The sequence below is a fragment of the Hemicordylus capensis genome, chromosome 1, assembly GCF_027244095.1.
Source record: "Hemicordylus capensis ecotype Gifberg chromosome 1, rHemCap1.1.pri, whole genome shotgun sequence".
NCBI lineage: Eukaryota > Metazoa > Chordata > Lepidosauria > Squamata > Cordylidae > Hemicordylus > Hemicordylus capensis.
Genome location: NC_069657.1, coordinates 430,170,013 through 430,184,526, shown reverse-complemented (window position 1 = coordinate 430,184,526; position 14,514 = coordinate 430,170,013). Strand labels below are relative to the sequence as shown.

At 45.1% G+C, this 14,514-nt stretch overlaps 1 protein-coding gene across 2 annotated transcripts; it reads left to right on the top strand.

Annotated features, from left to right (window-relative positions):
• Positions 1-1,908: 1,908 nt before the first annotated feature.
• Positions 1,909-10,847, top strand: MCFD2 (multiple coagulation factor deficiency 2, ER cargo receptor complex subunit). 2 transcript variants are annotated; one of them, XM_053312765.1, is made up of 4 exons: positions 1,909-2,191; positions 6,789-6,944; positions 8,283-8,442; positions 9,352-10,847. In XM_053312765.1, the coding sequence occupies exons 1-4, from the start codon at positions 2,094-2,096 to the stop codon at positions 9,481-9,483; spliced, it is 546 nt and encodes a 181-aa protein (XP_053168740.1). In that variant the 5' UTR covers positions 1,909-2,093; the 3' UTR covers positions 9,484-10,847. The 2 variants fall into 2 exon arrangements, with proteins under 2 accessions (XP_053168740.1, XP_053168741.1); XM_053312766.1 differs by lacking the exons at positions 1,909-2,191; positions 6,789-6,944 and adding an exon at positions 6,961-7,241.
• Positions 10,848-14,514: the final 3,667 nt, after the last annotated feature.

Below are 14,514 nucleotides of genomic sequence, written 5' to 3'. Positions count from 1 at the left end.
ACAGTGGTGGCTGCTCAGTAAGGGCAGGAGGAGCACGCCACCCCCAAAAAAACAAGCTAATAAAGCATCAGACCTACCTGCAGCCAGGGAAATCTTCAGAGCAGGGAGCTTCTTCCAGGCTTCAGCCTCTCCTCCCCTGCCTGTAACTTCTTGTTTTGGTTTTACTGGCCAGAACAGCTGCTACTCAAGCTGCTCCAGCCAATCTGATTCCTAGGGGGTGCCTCCTGGCACTGCCCCCAGGAAGAACTAAAATAATGGGTTAAAAATACACTTGCTGGTTGCTTCAGGTAGTGCTGGGGGCAGTGCCAGGAGGAGCCCCCTAGGAATCAGATTGGCTGGAGCAGCTTGAGTAGCATCTGTTCCAGCCAGTAAGCCCAAAAGAGAAGTTTGCTGGCAGAGGAGGAGGGGCTGGAGGTAGCTACCTGCTCTGGAGGATTCCCTGGCTGTTGGTATTTAAGTCTTATCTTCTACTAGCTTGTTTGTTTGACGGGAGGCGAGATGCTCTCTCTCTGCTTTTTGCCCTAGCATTTTTCCTTTCTACCTTCTTCTCACCCACCCCCACAAACCTTTGTTTTCTATTTTTGCCCCTGCTTTTCTGCCCAGAAAACAGATTCCTCAGTGGCAGGTTTGGGTAAATACCCAAGCCCGCTGGCGTGAAGGAAAGGAGGTGGTGGTAGAGGGGAGGAGGCTTCTGCCTTGGTGACCAGTTTCTCTCCTACTTCCTCCATACAGTGTCTACCAGCTGATACTGTTGGCACAAGTTGCTCTCTCACTCATTTATGACTCATGTTCCTAGCATTGCAACAGCTGCCATAGCAGCACCCTTAGCAGCAAACATATCCATATGCTCAACTAGAGCAACTTCAGCCATGTTAAATTTTGACTGAGTACATCTTGCAGTGTAGATCACAGAGCAGACCAGAGGAGTGAAGAAGTTAGTCTCAAGACCAGATATGTAGCTCATCATAGCGTCACCAAGAAATATTGCACAGAGAGAGAGAGAGCTTCCACTGCCCATTGCTCACCACAACACTATCTCACAAACAAAACAAACCACAACTCAAGGAAGGAAGGCACCCAAGCTCTGCCTTTGTCAATCTGAGATCCAGCAAAACCAGATAGTTATAGCAGCAATAGCACAGCATATTATACTCAGTGCTGAGAAAAGAAAGCCGCAAAATCAAATCTACCTTCATCCTCACCTGTTGTACCCTCTTCAGAGACTATAAGGGCTGGCTCTGCTTCCTGGTCCCTTTGAATACATTTTGAAATCCCCTGTCTTTCTGTTTCCCCTCCCTCCTCCCAGCCAATGGGGTCTCAGTTGCCCTTGACAACATTTGATTTGTATGATAACAAGCCAACCAAGAAGAAAGGAGATCACAAACCATTCAGAAGCCAGTGCAGAAAACCAAAGGTTTTAATGGGTAGGGCGTTGTTCTGCTTCTAGCTCAAAACAGGCCCTTTATTTAGAGGGTATTTTGTAGGCGTTTTCTCCTTGAAATGTTCTCCATATCCCTAGTGAGTAAACACACGACAGGATCGGACTCTTCTCGGGAAGTCGTTGAACGAATAAGCCCCAAGATTCTATCTAAAGGCTAGCATGCGAGTCTAACTCGTTCACAGACTAGCTTACGCGGAGGTCAAACCTCCACGGGTTCGCCTTATGTATAGGACTTTGTACCCGCACCCGCTTCTACTCATTGCAACAAACGGTGAAAATCATGCTGATGATGACAGCCAAATAAAATAACTCAAAAGCGGTGCGGGGGCGGGACGTAGCTCAATCTGTACTGCGATTGGCCAGTTGACCTCAGAGGGCAATGATTGAAAGGGGGTGGGCGTATCGGAGGGAAGGAGGGAGCTCTGCCTGGCCGGGGAAAGGCGTGAAGCCACGTCACAAGACGAGGGAGAGGGGGCGTTGCCTCTAAAAGGGGAGTGGGCGTGGCGTCTCCTTGGCGCACCCGCTTTCCTTCGGTGTCTATGTGGTTTCGTTCCACGTAGGAACTCCAAGGGGACCAGCCAATCGCCTTGGAGAGGGGTGTGGCGGGACGCGCGCGCGCACAGTTCTGAGGTGACACGGCGAAAGGGCGGAGATGGTGGCCGAGTGGGTCCAATCCCATTCGCACCGCTGCTGCCCGGTCAGGAGGAACGTCTTCGGGTTAGCAGCAGCAGCTGGCGTTGCTGGGCTCAGGTGAGGCGTGTCGGCGGCGTGGGATGGGTGCAGAGAGAGGCGAGGAAGAAACTCGGGCTGGCTAAGAGGGAGCGTTTGCCCTGTGTGTAACACCCTCCCCGTCCCTGAGCCCAGCCTCGCCTCCTGGGGACCATCCCTCTGAGTGGGTTGGGGAAGAGTTAGCTTCAGGGAAGAGATGCCTCAGCCGCAGCTTTCGCCAAGGGGAACTTGAAGCCGCCGCAAAACGCTGGAAAACCCAAAAGGAGTCCTCCTAAAAACCAGCCCCCGCCCCCCTCCCTCCAACACACACAATGAAACTTGATTTGGAAAACAAAAGTGCTCCTTATTTCCATTTGTATGAGGAAAAATTTAGCCGAGCGAGTTGCATATGTAAACGAACAACTCCATCTCGTTAAGTAAGACACATAAGCGAGCCCCGCAAAAAGCACCCGATATGGTCGGCAGAGCGCTGTTGTTCTAGGTAGGGCATTGCTGACATACATTGCATAATCTTTTGGGAGGTTATCAAATGGTACCCCCCACTTTTTCCCAGTGAAAAGTTTACTTTCTTAGTATTGCACACTCTTTAAGTGAGTGTCCCCCCCCCACCTTCCTTCTCTTACCCTTATGATGTTGCTCTTCCAGATGTTAATAAGACCTGTCTTGAATTTAGCGTTCCAGCTAGTGGGAAGGGTGGACAAGCGTTTGTAGTCTATCAAGCCCTTAAGCATCAGTGGGGAGGGGAAGAAATTGGCAGGGGTATAACTATAATAGGGCAAGGGGAGACAGTTGTCTGGGGGGGCAGAGACAAGTCACATGACTGACTCCCCCACCTGCGCACCTGCCCGGGCTTCCTTCATCCTCCAAAACTGATGTGAGTGTTAAGACCTGGAGCTACCAGAACAGCATATCTTTCTTTAGTACCATTAAATGACTTGCATCGTCCACAATTTACAAAACCTTTAAAAAAATAATTTAGGATGATGTTCTATTGTGGCACATAGGTCATACACACACAAACACACAAGTTTTACTGTGCTTTTTGTTACCACTATTCAGCCTCATCTAAAATTTCTTTACTTCATGAGCTGAGCTTCAGTGAGGGGGGACCCATTTTAAAAATCTTGTCTCTGAGCCCACTCCAACCTTGCTATGCCCCTAGAAATAGGATACGTCAGCATGAACTCATAGTGCTGAAAGCCAGGCTGGTAAGTGAAGTGTTTCTAAATACTTCTTGTGCTCCTAAGTCTAAAGGTTTGTTGACTTGCCTTGCAAAATCACAAAGTGGTCTGGACTGTGTTCTGCTTTGTTCAGGTAAATAGAAAGCAGCAGCGGCAGTAGTAGTTACTGACATACGCTTATTGTTAATGTATAGTTTATATATTGCTTTTCAACCAACAAAAGTTCACAAAGCGGTTACTTGGCAAAAGGAATGAAAAAAGCATGAGAAAATGGTTCCCTGCCCCCAAAAGGGCTCATAATGTAAATGTGGACTCGCAGTCTAAAAAAACACACTCCTGCCTACAGCCATTAGGAAGGACACTGTGCTAGGCTGAAGAGGGATGGTTACCTTCCACCTGCTAAGAGAATGACCACTTTAATTGGTGCCTTTTTGTCCAGAGAGCAGGTGTTCAACACTTGCTAGGCACTTGCTGACATTTTAATACCATGTGGTGCTCCCACTCTGTTGAAATTTTAATCTTCAGTGTGCCCACTGTTTTTAGATCCGGTTCACACATTAGTCAGACAATCCAGTTCCAATCAGCTATGTATCATTAGAAGTACAGGTGCCTTCTCTAGTGCAAATCTAATGCACAACAGCTATTGTATACATGTGAGAAAAAGATGGGGGACATAATTAGTTGGACTTAGAGTGTGGAAAAATTCCCGATCCCACCCCTTCTCTAGCGCAGTTTTCTTCATTGTAAGACCCAGGAGCCAGTGGCAACCCCCATCAACCCCCGCACCGTCTTGGATGGTGTGCATGGAAAGCTGGGAGGTTAGCCCTTTCCAGTGCTTTCCTCCTAGAGCTCTTAAGAGAGAGCTCTGTCCCTTTTTAAAGGGCTTTCCCAGCACTGAGAAAAGCGCAGTACTGTGTAAAAGTCAGCACAGTGAAAATGGCTCTTACATTGAAGGTTTTTTGCCAAAGTGGCACGCTTGAAAAATAGTGAAGATCACTAGCATAGCCAGGTCTTAAGTCATGTTGCAACAGCCTTTATTTTGCACCTTTGTCTCATCTTGTCCAGTCAACCAAATGTACACGTAGTGTTAGAAAGCGCTAAGCAACTGGCTGTCACGCAGCCTCAAGATTTAGCGAATCACAGTTGACAGCCATTCAACTGTGCATAGAGTTGCCATAGCTGTAAACAAACTAGGCTTCAACTGAACTAGTGAAATAATGAAGTTATGAAGTTGTGCCTTGATGTTGTTTCAATAAATGTGACAGTTTCCAGGCAGAGAAGGGTGCTCCTTGATTCCCTGCCTTGTGTTCAGACTGCCCATCTCCACTTTTGGGGGAATTTATTTTAAACCATTCCCGATACTTGCCTAAAGCTGACTGCCAGTCAACCTCTTAGTTATAGACTAGTAGACATTAGGCCCGTTACATTAACGGGCGCTAGAAGAGTTGTTTAGAAATGTTTGCAAGAACAGTCTTTCTGAGCGCAGCTCACTCAGCAGCCCCGTCGTCGCAGCGGCGGCAGTCGCCGTCGTCCCCTCTGGACCTCCTCCGCTCCTGGCCGAAGAAGAAGAAGTAGCGGCGGCGGCAGCCCCAGTCCCGGCAGGCGCCGCCGCCGAGACCACCACCCCGCCGCCACAGCCCCCATCCTCCTCCGGGCACATCACCCCCTTGCCCAGCGCTCCTCCGATCTCGCTGCTCCGGCCGGTGCCCGCCGCAAAGTGCCTGCCTCCCTCCCTCCCTCCCTCCCTCCCTTCTTTTCTCGCAGCAGCCGCAGCTGCCCCTTCCACGCCGGCTCCTCCACATGAGGCTTCTCCGGGCTGGCGCCTCCTCAGCCTCCTCCTGCTGCTCCTCCTCCTCCCGGCATTCTCAGGGGTCTCTAGGGCAGGCGGGGGTGGCGCAGCTGCTGCTACTGGCGACTGCCGCGCGGACCCATCTTTCGCCTCAGGTCGCCACTATTGCTGTCCTGTCCGTACAATCGCGGCGGGGGGAGGAAGAAGGGGGGGCCACTACTGCGCTGCGTCCAGCCAGAGAAACAGATGGGGCTCGGGGGGAGGGGCACGGAACGCTGAGGAGAAGTGTGTGTTCTGCGCATGCGTGGCGCACGCAGTTGCGTGCGTAGGTTCCGTTGCTGCGTCCACATGCGCCACGCATGCACAGAACACCTGCCAGAGACACGGACGCAGATACCTTAGGGTTTTATTATATAGGATGCTTCTGCTCCTTTTGATAACAGTGGAAGTTCTGACAATGTGTAACCATGGCCTAGATGAGAGACAATCTTTGTGAAGCCGCGTAAAAGCAGAAGCAGTGGCCAGGCAGTTGGCTTTAAGATGATGCATCTGTAAACATTTATTAGTCAATAGCATGTTGATATTCTTGAACATCCTGGGTAGCCTTTCATTGCAGCACTGAATTGGTTGCGAAAAATAAAAATGCAGGAGGTGGAAAGCATAAGGTAATGGGGATCTGACACCTATAAATGTTTGCTACCAACACCTGTTTGATTTATTTATAAAGCATATTAGTTGCCTTTTCAGCCCAATGTTCAAGGTGGCATGCACAAAGGCAACTTCAGCTTCATGTAGTACAGTATATTATTCCTTTTGTAAGTTTTAGATTCTTACCCTGGTTTGTGGGGTGGCAAGGTTATGTGAAAACACTCTTGACAGTTTTGGAGCTGATCTGTAATGGGGTCCAAGCTACATAAACATTTCTTTGACAAAGTGCCATCAAGTCAGTGTTGACTCTTAGCTACCACATAGATAGATTCTCTCCAGGATGATGTCTTCAACTTGGCCTTTAAGGTCTCTCAGTGGTGCATTCATTGATGTCGTAATCAAGTCCATCCACCTTGCTGCTGGTCGTCCTGTTCTTCTTTTCCTTCAACTTTCCCCAGCATTATGGACTATTCAAGGGAGCTGGATCTTCGCATAATATAGCTGAAGTATGATAGTTGGAGCCTGGTCATTTGTGCCTCGAGTGAAAATTCTGAATTGATTTGTTCCATGATCCATTTGTTTGTTTTCCTGGCTGTCCATGGTATCCTCAAAAGTCTTCTCCAGCACCAAAGTTCAAAAGCTTCAATACTTTTCTGTCTTGCTTCTTCCATGTCCAGCTTTCACATCTATAGAGTGTCACGGGAAAAATTCCTCTTTGTGGGCTTTTAAAAAAGGGGGTATTCAGAAGAATTTGAGGGGAGCCAATGCATCTCCATTGTTTCAGCCACAGGCCATCACACTTTGTCTTGCTGTTGAGTTGCTAAATATAAGATAATCACCACATTAAAACTAACTTCTTTGCATAGTTAGTAGGGGCAAATAGTGAAATGAATCTAAGATTTGATCCAACTTTCTGTCTGTAAGCATATGGGAAGCTTTAGTTTTACATTGTTTGCTACATTAAAAATATCTTTCATGTTAACTTTGTCCTTTTGCTTAGGAACATGAATATGATGATACATCTCAGGAGTTGCAGAATCTATCTTCTCTGCTGCCTCGTCTTCGCTTGCTTTATCTCCTCTTTAGCAGAAGACCATGCAGCTGGGAGCCATCAAGCAAATGTGCGACTTGATAGAAACATGGTGCAAGATAAGGAGTACGTATTCTAGAAATGCACATATACAAAAATATGGGGCTTGGCCTTCAGTTTTTCTTGTGTAAAGTTGAATTCAGTGGCACAGAACAAGTGGGCAGCCCGTGACCCACAGGCTTGTACTGCAATCCTAGGAGTTAAAGTTGAACATTTAAAACAAAATATTTTAGCACATGGAAATTCAGCTAATGGCTTCAAAGTGTGATGGCAGAAGCCTTAAAGAAATGAAAAAAGGAGTCCTGTAAAAAGAAGGAAATAAAAACCAAAAGAAACCTGAATCATACTTTTTCTCATATGGAGGTAATAATTTCACAAGGCTTCATGTGGGGTTCGGTTTGTTTTTAGGACTGCATTTAGATTTAACTTATGGAGGCTATTACCATAAGATGTGATCACCTCTGGCTTACATGGTTTAAAAAAAAAATTAACCTGTCTTTCTGTACCTATTAGCTGCGATAGATAAATGGAACCTCCGAAAAACAGAACCTCCATGATCAACACTAGTATCCTTAGGCTGGAGAAAACTGATGAGGGCTGTTGTCTTCCTGCCTTGCTTGTGAGCTCATGAGAAGTGTCTGGCAAGCCTCACTTGGTGATAGAATGGTGGATTAGTCCAGGGGTTCCTAGCTTTGAGTCCCCCGAATGTTGTTGGACTCCAGCTGCCCTCATCCCCAGACCCCTGCTAACTGAGCAAAGAGCCACCTTTTTAAAGTGGTGATTCTTTTTATTTAGCAGGGGAAGAGCAACTGGCCCTATCCATCCCCAGCACAGCATCCCTCCAGTGGCTGTTGCTGGTGTCTGTCTTATGTTTCTTTTTTAGATTGTGAGACCTTTGTGTACAGGGAGCCATTTTATTTATTTATATCTATGTAAACCACTTTGAGAACTTCTGTTGCAAAGTGGTATATAAATATTTGTCATCTTCAAATGATGGGAGCTGGAGTCTGACAACATCTGAAGACCCAAAGTTAGGAACTCCTGGACTAGATTATCTTTGTTCTGAACTAATGAAACAGTGTTGTTGGTTTGTCGACAAGGGTATCTGAATTTAGGGCCGGGTCTCAGTCTGGTCAAATGACTGCTTTGGGGAAATGTAGATGATGCCATGGAGTTGCATTTATCATATCATTTTGGTATGTTCTTGCACCTAAAAACAGTGTAAACAAGAAGTTTGCAGGGATAAACACCTGCCTTTATCCCTCTTCTTTCTACATAATCTTCTAAAGTCAGCCCTATACACTTTTGAGTTGCCTATGGAAAATCTGCTCTGACTGTGTGTTAGACTGCTTTGCTAGTCAGCAGAGCATGTGTTTTGACAGTTCTTGTGAACTTATTTCATAGCCACATCATGGAACACTTAGAAGGCGTAATTGACAAGCCAGAATCTGAAATGTCACCACAAGAGCTACAACTTCATTACTTCAAAATGCATGATTACGACGGCAACAACTTGCTTGATGGGCTAGAGCTCGCCACTGCAATATCCCATGTACATAAAGAGGTGAGCACGAGTCTGTTTATAAAATGCAGTCTGATGGTTGCTTGGCAACAGTGTTCCCTATAACATGGATTCCTAGATCTTGTTGACTACAACTCCCAGCATCCCCAGCTGCAATGACTTTTGGCCAGGAATTATGGGAGTTATAGTCAACAAAATCTGGGAACCTTACTAGAGGAAATTCTGCTTGGCAATACCGCTTCTGATGTGCATGCACACAATAGAGATGCAGTAAATATTCTTACTGTCAGCAAGTTTACTTTGGAAAATAGGAGGACTACATATCTGTCTTTCTATCTGGAATAAGTTTTAAAATGTTAAAGACCAATAAGTATTTCCAAATTTTAAAAAGTTTGTAAAAGTCGCATCTGTTCCATACTAAAAGTTAAGCATTTCTGTCATAATCTGGTTATACCATGGGCTCCACAAGATTGTATCCAACACCCTACAAGACTCCTAATCTTCTTGATCCTTCCCCTCCCCTCTCAAAGCTTCTCTTGGTGTCAATAGGAGCTTTTCCCCCCCAGGTCAAAAAGCTTTTGGGGGAAGGATTCAGATGGGGGTCATAACATAAGCAAACCACTACCCACCACGGTTCTGATCTGTAGGGAGGGGTGCATCGGGCTGCTGTTTACTGAATTCGTAACAGGTGCAGTAGCTCAGATCAAGTGCTTAAAACGACATCTACTTTGACCCTTAAAGAATGCTGCATTGAGGGAAGAGGCTCCAGTTGAAAACTGCTGCTGCTCCAGTCAACTTAGCTTTTCCCACTTCCGTTGCCTGTGTTCCAGCTACTGTTTCAAAGTGGATGCACTCCTGGAGCAATTCTTGGGGTCAGAGGGAATAGTTCTGATTTTTCTGAAGCACAAACTTGCTGTTCTGCTGAAGCTCATCTTTCTGTTTTCCTTGTAGGAAGGTGGTGAACACACCCAGATCATGAAAGAGGATGACCTCATTAGTTTAATAGATGATGTCTTGCAAGATGATGACAAAAACAATGATGGCTACATTGACTATGCTGAGTTTGCAAAGTCACTGGAATAAAAAGAAGACTCTCCTTGTCTGTGTGCCCAAGTACAATGTGATTCTTTACTGTCTGTCTCTTGGCTCTTTGACCCTTTTTGCTGCAAAACTAATGATAGGAAAATGTCTTGTTTTTCAACTGCTTATTTCTTAAATGTTGGAGAGAGAAAGAAATTTGTGATGGAAGCTGTTTATCTCGTTAGCTAACAATATTGAGCAATATAGTACATTCTCCCTGTTAGTGAATTATTTGGGAGTTGGCTTAAATACTCATTTCAAAGACTTATTTCCGAAGGATACTATCCTATGCACATTTTCTTGGGAGACTGGATGGGGTTTACTTCCAAGTAAATATGCATGGGATCAGGCTGCAAGTCACTTAACTCTGGAATAACTTTGGGAGACATCCAGTAAACGTAATTCACAATTCGTGCTTACTCTTCAAATGGCTTCGAGTTCACCATTAACTTTGCAAGAATGGGTATGATTCAGGAAGATTTGAATCCCTTTCAAGAGCCATTGATATCCATGCTCAGTATATGCTGAAGTCTCCTTAAAACAGCTTAAACTTTGGACTGTGCCCTGTATCATTGCACACACTACTTTTCCATTGTTCCCCTTTGGTCAGTTTTATAGCACAGTATTTTACTGGGTTTTGCTCTACCCAAAATTCTTTATAAGAGAACTAATTTTTGTAGTATGTACATTTTTGTTTTGTGCTGTGTGTATTCTACACCAGTATTTTATTTCAGAGTTTGTCTTTGGAAAGTGTCGGTTGATACTGCTGTTCAATAAGGTCTTCTACCTAGAATTGTTCCTGTATTAGCTAGCTAAATGTTATAATTGCAGTTCAATGCTGCCTTGTTAAGGTTCTTAAAAGCATACCGTGATGCACATTCATGGTGACAGTGTTAACTATGGAAACACTTTGTATTTTTCTAATACAAAGAGAGTCTTAGATACTTGAATGGTCTGCATATTTAAAATGATTCTGGGACTATGCACAACTTCTGGTTCTCGGCTACTCAACAGCCTCCTGCAGATCTCAAGTGTTGTTTGGCTGTCTTGATGTTTGACCTGCTGTATATAGCAGAGTGGCAAGCATACATTTTATCAAGCCCTGTAGTTTGCAATCAGAAAACCAAAATGTAAATTGTATAAAGACCTATTTTCTGTATAAATTTATTCTTATACAAGGTGCATTTGTAAAAAATGGCTTCCTTTTGTGAATTGTGTCATGAAAGCTGTGTGTACTATGTTCTTGTATAATGATTGATGCTAAATACAAGGTAATAAATTCAAAGTACTGCAACTTCTTGCTCCTCACACTCAGGAGAATAAAGTGATTGCATATTTTTGCAAATAAAAAGTACACTTAATGCCCACTTGCAGTTAAACATGTTCTTAGCCTTCCTTGGGGCCTGTACGGCTGTTAGCTAAGACTAAGAGATTTGGCTCATGTTTTCAGTAGCTGCTGCTTCTAACATTTTGTTAATGTTCCACCAGGGCTGGTTGTGTTGCACGGTTACTTCTGTGAAAGCCTCATCCCGTCAGAGGGCTGCATGACCCTCAGGGACATATTTCTGCAAGCAAAAAGGACTTTTGGAGGGAAGGGAGAGAAGCAAAACTTGATTTCCTGTTCCTTTCCACCCACACCTGGCTGCAGAACAAGCCTTCGCTTCAGAATACACTGCAGCCTCTCTGTTGAGTGTGCAGCTTTTCTTCTGCTCTCCTACGGCTGCATAACATTTGTGCCATTGTTTCACTTCTTAACAAAGAGGTTCTCAAAATGGCTTGCCTGCGGTGGAAAAGAATGGTGTTTCTCTGTCCCTAAAGCAATTGCATTTTAAAGGAAACATAAGGGGCTTCTTCCAGGCTGCACAAAAAAAAGTAAAAATGATTAATAATTACATGTTTAAAAAAATGTTTCCCTGCAAGTTGGAAGCAAGAGCCTACAGATGGTTCTTGGTGCTTATTTTTTTTTAAAAAACCACTTCTGTATTTCAAATAACACAACAAAAACTTGTGATCAAATTATATACACACACATGCACGCACACACTCACTCTCAAAATGGAGGAGAGCCAGTTTTGTGGTAGCAAGCATGAATTGTCCCATTTGCTAAGCAGGGTCTGCCTTGGTTTGTATTTTAATGGGAGACTACATGTGTGAGCACTAAGATATTCCCCTTAGGGGATGGGGCCGCTCTGGGAAGAGCACCTGCATGCTTGCATGCAGGAGGTTCCAAGTTCCCTCCCTGGCATCTCCAGATAGGGTGCTGAGAGAGTATTGTGTAGACAATACTGAGCTAGATGAATCAATGGTCTGACAGTATAAGGCAGCTTCCTATGTTCAAAAAATTCTCCTTATCTAAAATATATGTCTATTAATGCACCTTAGAAAGGGGGCGGGAGGGAAGGGGAAAAAACTTCTAAGGCAATCCGTGAGGAAAACCATGTCTTTTGAAACTACTTTTGAAAGCCCTTCAGTTTTCATTGGGATAGCTGCAAATTTATTTACTGAACATCTTTTTATACATTTGCCCAGCAGCTTGTGGTGCAAAAGGTCACAGGGTTCCTGCTGTGCATGTGACCATCCTGTGAGCTCCCAGTGGAAAAAGACACAAGCCTGTGGGAGCTCAGTCTGGAGGCTGAATAATACTCTTGCTTCCAACATGTGGGCAAGCACCCAACATTGATGCCAGCAAAAGCCACTAGAGGAATGCTGTGTTGGAGTTTGATAGGGACAGTTGCTCCCCCACCCCCTGCTCAATGTAAGGAAACCACTTTAAAAGGTGCTTCTTTACATAGCGGAGGTAAGATAGCCTGGATGTCAGGAGAGTATGGATAACTCTGGTCAAGCAAACATCCTCTTCCAGGTAGGGATGCAGCAGGTATGCCAGTCAAAGTAAGAGCAAGGTACTGCTCACTCCTGGAGCTACTTGGACATCAAGTTCCAAAGCTGGATCAAGCAGATCTCCAGACTGCAAGCCTATTCCATAAAGGGGAATGTGACCCTGTCCAGCACAGGTTGTTGAATACCACTACCCTGAATTGATAAACCATTCAGCAGTATCTCTAGCCCAATTCAGACATTATGATGTATGAGTGTACAGATAACTGTACACTCATAAATGACTGCAAAGGGAAAGTGTGCCGTCAAGTTGGTGTCAACTCCTGGCGACCACAGAGCCATGTGATTGTCTTTGGTAGAATACAGGAGGGGTTTACTATTGCCATCTCCCACGCAGGATGAGAACTGTTCCAAGCTCAAAACAGAACACCCTTAAAAGGAGGGCCTATTTCAAGCTCCAGGATGGAATAACCCGTACCAAGGCAGAATGTTCCATTCTGAGCACCATTTTGGAATCCAAAATAGCAGGCTTCTGGCCTCTGCACATGTATGGCACCATTTGCATGGTCGGCACCATTTGCATGGTCAGCACCACCACACAAATGGCTGCTGCACATGTGCAGTGGCCAGAAGAACACCATTTTGGGATACAAAATGGCACCTGGAACGGGTCCGAAATGGAATGTTCTGACAGCCTGGGTTCATTTTGTCGAAACAACCAGGTCAACCAGTTGTTCTAATGGAACATACCATGCATTTTGTTCTGAGCTTGGAACAGAACACAAAATCTGTTTCATGCACACACCCTACTACAGATTTGCCCCAGCACCAGCTCTGGAAAATGACTTGCCAGGTAAAAGCAGAACTATCACAAAGCAGTGCCTCCAACCCATATAGGTTTCCAGAAAGATACCATGGTCAATGGTATCAAAAGCTGCTGAGAGGTCTAGAGAGCTGACATGGACTGCTGTTGCTTTCTCACAGTAGGTCATCCACCAGTGGGCATAGCCACCGCTGAGCAGGAGCAGGGGGGAATGTCTCCCGGCAGTCTGTGGATCCCCTTGCCAGCACCCAGTGTGTTTTTTTTTTGGTAGAAATTTGAGCTGATATCAGCATCTGGAAGAGGACTCAGGACAAGGAAGCTACTAATTTTCTTCATTATGTACATAGTGGGCTATGTGCTCACTGTGTATGTGTAAAACTGTGTTTTAATTGTTAAAATGTCTTGGTTTTATTGCTGTAAAATGCCTAGAGACTTTAGTAGTGGGCAGTACGGTTGTACCTCGCCAACCGTGGATTTGTCAATCACGGATTTGAGTATCTGTGACCGGCAAACTATCACCCCCCTCGCCAACTGCAACTTGAGTATTCGTGGTTGGTGCTATTTTTAAAAAATTTCGGCCGTTTTTTCGGCCGAGATCTGGGGTCACAGGGTCAATCCAAGCACCAGGGGGTCATTTACAGGGGTCAGGGACAATTTTGGGGGTTAGATTATTTGGGGGGATTTGGGCCAATTTTGGAGGGTTCAGGGGTCATTTCTTGGGTCATGAAGTCTTTTTTGAGGGTCAGGAAATCTGTTCCAGGGGTCAGGGGACCTTTTCTGGGGATCAAGGGGGGGGTTAAAACTTTTTTGTGTGGATTTTAGGCACTTTGGCACTCGCAATTCCCCATACCCTGTTTCACCTTCATTTCAGTGCCTTGTCAATTGCGAATTCGCCTAACCTTGAGGGTTTCCAGGAACAGAACCCTTGTGGTTGGTGAGAGACAACTGTATTTGTATTTGTATAGTGTGCCGTCAAGTTGGCGTCGACACCTGGCAACCACAGAGCCCTGTGGTTGTCTTTGGTAGAATGTAGGAGGGGTTTACCATTGCCATCTCCCACGCAGAATGAGATTATGCCTCTCAGCATCTTTCCTATATTGCTGCTGCAGGGATTCGAACTGGCAACTTCTAGCTTGCTAATAAGTCATTTCCCCGCTGCACCATTAGGTGGATATACAAATATGTTAAATAAATAAATAAATAAATATGTTATGTAAATATATGTATCAGCCACTAGGTGGCATATAAGACATAGAAGTTCACTTGGGCTACTCTGGTCTAAACTTTGTGAATGAGAACTATTGATTCAAGAAAACAAAACGCTTAGTTTCTAATAGGCGCCTAAGAAGGTCCGAAGTTTGTCACCTTTTAGTATA